Source organism: Octodon degus, unplaced genomic scaffold (assembly GCF_000260255.1).
Source record: "Octodon degus isolate 3935 unplaced genomic scaffold, OctDeg1.0 scaffold00027, whole genome shotgun sequence".
In the NCBI taxonomy this organism is placed as follows: Eukaryota; Metazoa; Chordata; class Mammalia; order Rodentia; family Octodontidae; genus Octodon; species Octodon degus.
Genome location: NW_004524603.1, coordinates 18,232,050 through 18,238,878, shown reverse-complemented (window position 1 = coordinate 18,238,878; position 6,829 = coordinate 18,232,050). Strand labels below are relative to the sequence as shown.

General features: G+C 46.1%; 1 protein-coding gene across 1 annotated transcript in view; it reads right to left on the bottom strand.

Annotated features, from left to right (window-relative positions):
• The window catches only part of Creb3l2 (cAMP responsive element binding protein 3 like 2), a 122,888-nt gene that overhangs the window by 17,575 nt on the left and 98,484 nt on the right, over positions 1–6,829 (bottom strand). The window contains exons 6-7 of the mRNA XM_023712765.1: positions 6,567–6,658; positions 5,100–5,168 (exon numbers count right to left, since the gene is read on the bottom strand). Of these exons, the coding sequence (XP_023568533.1) occupies positions 5,100–5,168; positions 6,567–6,658 (161 nt within the window). The remainder of the gene's footprint in view (positions 1–5,099; positions 5,169–6,566; positions 6,659–6,829) is intronic.

Sequence of the window (6,829 nt, the reverse complement as noted above, 5' to 3'; positions counted from 1 at the left end):
GGGGGAGAGAGGGGAAGGGAGGGAAGGAGAAGAGAGGGGAAGAGAGGGGAAGGGAGGGGAGAGGAAGAGAGGAGAGGAGAGGGAAGGGGAGAGAGGGGAGGGGAAAGAGTCACGACAGGTGATGGGTGTGATGACCTGCTTGACTGTGTTGGTCATTTCACAACACGCACCTATGTCAAGTCATGAGGCTGAACACTTCCAACACATACTATTTTATCTTTCAATTAGAGCTCAGTGGCAAAACTGAGACAAATAAAAAGCCAAAAAGTTACGCTGCTTAACAGGTGATCTAGGTTAATGCCTTGCTTCCATTCAGTATTAGTCACCCACCAGGGAAGCCTCAGACATGCATGTCATGAGGTAGACTTTTATTTTATTTCATTTTTTTTAGCCAGGGTCTCACTATGCAGCCCAGGCATCAAATTGCATGTTCATCTTTCATTTATGAAATGTTGCTTCTTCCACCCATCTCTTACTGTCTTTGTGTACTTCCAAGTATGCTTATTTATTTTTACTGCCTCAAGGTAACATTTAAAGTATGTATTAAAGTAAATGAATCATGGTTTTCCCATTATGACATTTACAGGGATTTAATTATACTTTGCAATTTATTTTTCTTACTAGCCAAAAGTTTAGTGCATTGTTCTTCATCAGTGGAACTCGCACTGATCTTCCTGCCTCAGCCTCCCAAGTGCTGGGATTACAGGTGCCAGCAGGGCCGGTGATGAGTTAAGATTTTTAAGAATGAGAGTCAAACAGGAATTCTGTAGACGTATACCGACATGATAGGAGAAAGTGTATCATGTATTTTGTTAAATCTAAACAGTTTTAGGGCAGGGGATACAGCTCAGCAGCATAAGCGTATGCCTGGCAAACCCAAGGCCCAGAGCTTGAACCCCAGTACCACAAAAAAATCTCAAGAGTTTTAAATAAAGGGATATGCTCAATGTAAATACACACATATAAAATATTCCAGAATGTAACAATATCTCCAAGTGACAAGATTGTGATTTTTAAAAAAATATATCTAAACATTTTTATAATAGCCAGATATAACGTGTGTATCTTCTCATAGGTTTAAAAAATATGAAGAACAGGTGAAAACTAAAAAGTACATAGCAAAATAAATAAATAAAATAAAAAGTACATAGCAAGCTAAGTAATCAAAAACATAAGGTAGCAAGCTATGGATTGGTAGAAGACATCTGCAAACCATATATTGGACATCACATGGGTTAATATCCAAAATCCACAAGGGAGTCACATAATGGAAAAATATGTGACTCAATGGGAAAAATATGAATAAATATGAATAAACAAACAAAGCCTAATTAAAAAGTTGGAAAGGCGCTAAAGAGATATTTTTTCTAAAGAAGATGTTAAATGGAAAAAGTGCTCAACATTACTTGTTACCAAGGAAATACAAATCAAAATTGGGAGGGTCACCCTACACCTGTCGGGAGTGTAAAAGACAAGCTTTGGTAAGGGAGGACAGCGTGGTGGGGAATGGGGAATACTCCAGTGTTGATGGGAGTGTACATTGGTACAGTCATCACAGAAGATAGGACAGGGGAGATAGCTCAGTGGCATAAGTGCCTGCCTGGCAAGCACAAGGTCCTAAGTTCAATCCCTGGTACTGCAAAAACAAAAAAGGGAGGAAGGAAGGAAAGAAGGAAGGAAGGAAGGAAATTATTTATTACAATAGACAGTGTGGAGAATCCTCAAAAAATTAAAAAAGCCACTGCCACCTGCCCCAGCCGTCCCACCACTGGGCATGCTCCAAGAGGAAATGAAATCATCGCCTTGTAGGGCTAGCCAGCCTTTCATGTCCATTAATGATAAAGGATTTTACCTGGGAAAAGCATTCTGCGGATAACTACTAAGAGAAATTGATGTAATTTTATAAAGCTATTTCCAAACCTCTAAGGTACTAATCTGGCTAGGCAACTACTGTAAACCTTTAGTAACCAGGAGAGCAGGTTTTAGGTACCCCCCGATGGGATAATGCAGCAGAATCTATGAAGAGTCGCTACCAAATATCAAAACCAAGGCAGAGCGTACAGTGGTCTATGCTAAGAGGCACCACAAGGCCACTGGCACGGGGGCAAGGACAGGAAGACTGGCTCTGCTCACGACGACAAAACCGGCAACGACATGGAAAAGAACTTACAAAGCTAAAAAGATATGTAATGGGAGTATCACACAACCAGAATGCATGGACCTTACTTGGATATCAGATTTAAAATAGCCAGGAAAAATAAAACTGTTCAAAATCGTCAATCAATCAATCAATCAATCAATCAATCAATCAATTAATCAATCAGGCAATCAATCGCAGCACTGCAGAGGGCGGGAAGCCCCTTGCGCAGGCCAGGTGTCCTTCCTGGCTCTCCTCCCGCCCAGGCACCCTTTGGGCCCCAACACAGCCTCCTGCGCTCTGCTGCCCCCGTGTGGCCGAGGGAAGGCTCGACAGTGAAGAGCTTGGGTAAATCTTCCTTTCTCCATCACAATCGGGATCGTCCCACTTAGGAACATGGGTCTTCCCAACAGCATGCGCCAGGAAGGGTCCCCGGAATCCTATCTGCACGTGGTGCTAAAGAGTCAGTTACGGACTCCGCCTGGGCAGCAGGAGCCAGAGAACCAGCAAAGCCCGCGGAAACCGTGGGGGTCAGGACGGAGGGCAGTGCACAGAGGAGAGCTGGCAGCCTGGGGAGGGCTGACAGCCACGGGCGGGCCGCGAAGCCGCCTGGCAGCGGCGCTGGAAACCATCACGACTGCCTGCAGAGCACTCCAGGCCTGTGCCACAAGTTCCAGCGTCCAGACAGGCTGGGGGAACTCGGGGGCTTCGGCCGCACTCTCCCTCCCACGGTAGCGCCAAATTCTGAGCACCTTAGCTGCCGTTTGCACAAGCCAGGGGCATCCAGGAAATTCACAGCAGGCACAGTGCCGTTACCAAAACACACAGAAAAATTGCACCTGACCCCATCGTCTTTACAGAACCGTCAGGACACATTCAGGCTGCGCGCTGGAACGACCGATGCTTCTTGTCTTACACAACTTTCCTCTGCTGCAAGCTTTGGGGCTACAGCCAGGGTCATCCGATGCTTGCGCACTTTAAATTTCACGCATGCGCACAAACGCACACATTGTGGATGGAATTTTCCACGGCTGATTCTTACCCGCTCTCTAAGCCCCTCTAGCCCCTTGGCTATAATGCAGCGCGAAAGGTCATTCTGCTCCTCCCTGGGCCAGCTGCCCAGTCTATACAAGGGGGACAACAGCAGCACGCTCCAGGGGACTCACTGGGTTCACCCCTACACAGCGCTGAAACAGTACCTGGAACAAGCGCAGAAGGAACCCACAAACTGAGTCCCATTCTTAGGTCTTTCAAAGGGGGCTTGAAAAAGAATTCATATTTTCGTCAAATTTCATGTTCACCTTTCATTTATGAAACGTTACTTCTCCCACGCATCTCTGTCTTTGTGTAGCTCCAAGTGCGCTTATTTATTTTTATTGTCTCAAGGTAACTCATTAGGACATTTACAGGGATTGAACTATACTTTGTAATTTACTTTTCTTGCTAGCCAAAAGTTCAGGGCATCGTTCTTGATGAAACACACCCACGTGAGCACTGTGATCGCGACACCGTTCGTAATCGTTGCTCTGAATCCTAGGAGTGATCTTTTCTTCATTTTCAAGACCTGCACTCGCCCTCGCAAGTGCTCACTATATAATCTGGGCCGTCGCTTCCAGGCTATGTGTCTGTCCACTGGCAGTGTCTTAAACTACAGGCGCCACATACTGAGTTTCTGTTTGCTTTGAACAAGGTAGATGGATGTTTTGGCCATTATAATGTGAAACCACCTCTTTCTTTACAGTATTTGACCAAATTTGTGTGTCTATGATATTTGTAAATACATGCTATCTCTGTCTTTCTTTTCTTTTCTTTTCTTTTCTTTTCTTTTCTTTTCTTTTCTTTTTTGGAGGCCTAAACATGGCTTCAGGGCATTTCTGGTTTGGAAGGAGCATCTGGGTTCGAACCAGTGCAGCTTGAGCCTCACTGCTTTCTTAAGCAGGCACTTAAACAACTGAGCTAATGGGCGGGCCCCCTGTATTTCTTATCATAAGCCTATTTAGTTTTATTCTCAGTAGGGTTTTTCGGACTATACAGTGTTTACATGATCTGAACTCCTTATATATAGAAGATGTGTATATTAATCCAATTATAGACTTCAATATTTTAAAAGTAGAAATACCCTTACTTGTTGCAAAGACCAGTGTGTAGACATTTGCTTTTCAGCAATATTTTTACATGTTCCATTTTAATGCCAGGGAGTAAGTCATGTGGCACCACAACAGGTCAATAACAGGCAACGCAGGTGTGTGCAGGTTAGGCCCACAATGCTCTGCATTTTCACACTGCTTTTCTGTCAACACTAATGAAGTCAACACTGCCTGAATGTCTGCATAATGAAACACATCCTTGCTTAAAAGTATGTAACTGAAAAAGAAATAAAAAATAAAGGTAGTTTTTCTAAAAAATAAAAATAAATAAATAAAAGTAATTCATCAGTTGAGAACAATTTAAGAAAAAAACATTTTATTTCTTTTTTAAATCAATAAGCACCATTCATTATTAAAAATGGGAAATGAAACAGTCAGGGCTTTCCTGTCCACATCTAAAGTGGGGTCTCGTGTCCTGGAGAATGAGGCGTAAGGTATGGGCTTATTTTGCTCCTACTCTCTTTCACAACTCTCTTATGATCGTACTTGATCAGCCCCTCCATCGATCTTCCACAATTGGGAAAAGTAAAGAACGCCACATGCATAGATATGTATCTAGACAAGAGTACATGCTCTGTGTGTGTGTGTGTGTGTGTGTGTGTGTCCACATGCCAGTGTTTGTACTGTGTAAGTATACGAGCTCGTGTGCTGTCTATGTGCACACACGTTAGCAGGACCAGCGAGGTAGAGAGCAGCTACTGGGATGTTTAAAGGGAGAACCACACTTGCCCTCCCTCTCCGGCCCTGACGCTTCTACCCCTCCTCCCCACTTCCCGTGGGGGAACCCCGGCAGCTCTCACTCCAGCTGCAGTTACCTGTTGGTGTTCTCCAGCACCTCCACCTTCTTCCGGAGCTCCAAGTTCTCAGTTGAACAAGACTCCACTCTACGGAGGAGAGAGAGAAAAAATAGAAAATCCACTCTTCTCCCTAGAGCACATGGCCAACCAGAAATTCAGGGGGAGGTTGGTGGCATCTAGGAAAGCAGAGGGGGAGGGAGCTGGCCACCTGAGCTGGGAGGCAGATCAGGAGACAGAAAAAAGGGGGGACTGAGTAACAGGGGCCCCAGCACTGGAAGGCGAGAGGGATGGTGTGTCATGTAAGTTCTTCGTAACGAGCTCCTTCTCTCTCCTCTCTCCGTCCCCTGTTGTGCTCACACTCCTGTTCTGGACTGCACAGATGTGCACATGCTGCCTGAATTCCTGGCCACAGGCACTGATTCAGAGATGAGTGCGGAGCAGGGGCCTAAGGAAAACATGAACCCAGGACAAGGACACTGGGTCCTGCTGCCTACGTGCCCATGAGGGACAGTAAAGCAACCTTCATGGCAGTGTCCTGAGTCTGGATGTCTAAAAAGAAATAACAGAATGGAATGGAGCTTCTTAACCCTGCCTCAGGTGACAGACACCCTAACTGTCACAGGCCTTCTAGAACCAGCAAGGATCTGTCTACTGACCTCATTTCCCCCCAGATCAAGGCAAGACTTGCTTCTCATCAAGGGATCTCTTTCTCTTCCTCTCAGGTGCTGTCCAGCCAGAGAACTATTTTCTAGGGCTAATATGAACTGCACCTGGCCTTGGTGGCACACACCTGTAATCCCAGCACTCTGGGAGGCTGAGGCAGGAGTGTCCACACTCAAGGCCGGGAAACTTAGCAAGACCCCGGATCAAAAGAAAAAGAAAATGTTTTAAAGTAGTTGAGCATGTAGCTCAGGGTGAAGACCTGGGGTTTCATCCCCAGTACCAGAGGGGAAAAAAAAATAATTTGTGCTTTCCTAACAGTCCTGCAGGCTCTTCAGAACAAAGAAAGCCTTCATGTTTCTGCTGCAAAAAACTCACTCACTTGGCCACACACGGATTATGGTGGTCACAAAGCGAAGAATGCAACCTGACCCGCTCTGCGTGTGCTTTCTCTATGTACAGGGAGTGTGGCCGGCAGGAATCTGTTAAACACAAGTGTGCCTTTTGGTTGAAAGAGTCTGTCTCCTCTGAGGAGTGCTAGGCACTTTTGGAATGTCAATATTTGTCCCGTGTGAAAGGCTGCCCCCATGCACGGGGGAGCCCAGGCTGGAGACGCGTGGCTCCACTGCCTGGGAAGAGGGAGGGGAGTTTTTACTTCTCACCATCTTTATAAATGTTCCTCCCGCAACAACCGCTAGGTGGCAGGCAAGACACATATAAACCGGTTTTTCGGGTTGGCTAAGAGGCCCTAGGCTTCTCCAAGATACAACTCATCCTGTCTGTGTGAATACTGACCCAGCCACAACCAGATTCTCAGCGGCTTACTTTTTTTCCAAGCTGTCCATGTACTCTTTCTTCTTTCTCCTACTTTCCTGTGCAGAAATCTGAGAAGCAAAGGTGGGGAAAGCATGAGCTCGTTAGAGGGGAGTGGAGGACAGGATGGGAGGAGGCGGATGCACAAACCTCAGCAAAGCCCTGCTCACTTCTGGGGTCACTTCCCACCTGCTTAACCTGCTGGCTCATCCCCGGGCCACCTCTCTGCACTGTGGCCCCACCAGCCTGTGCTGTCCCCCGTCTGCCGCTCACCT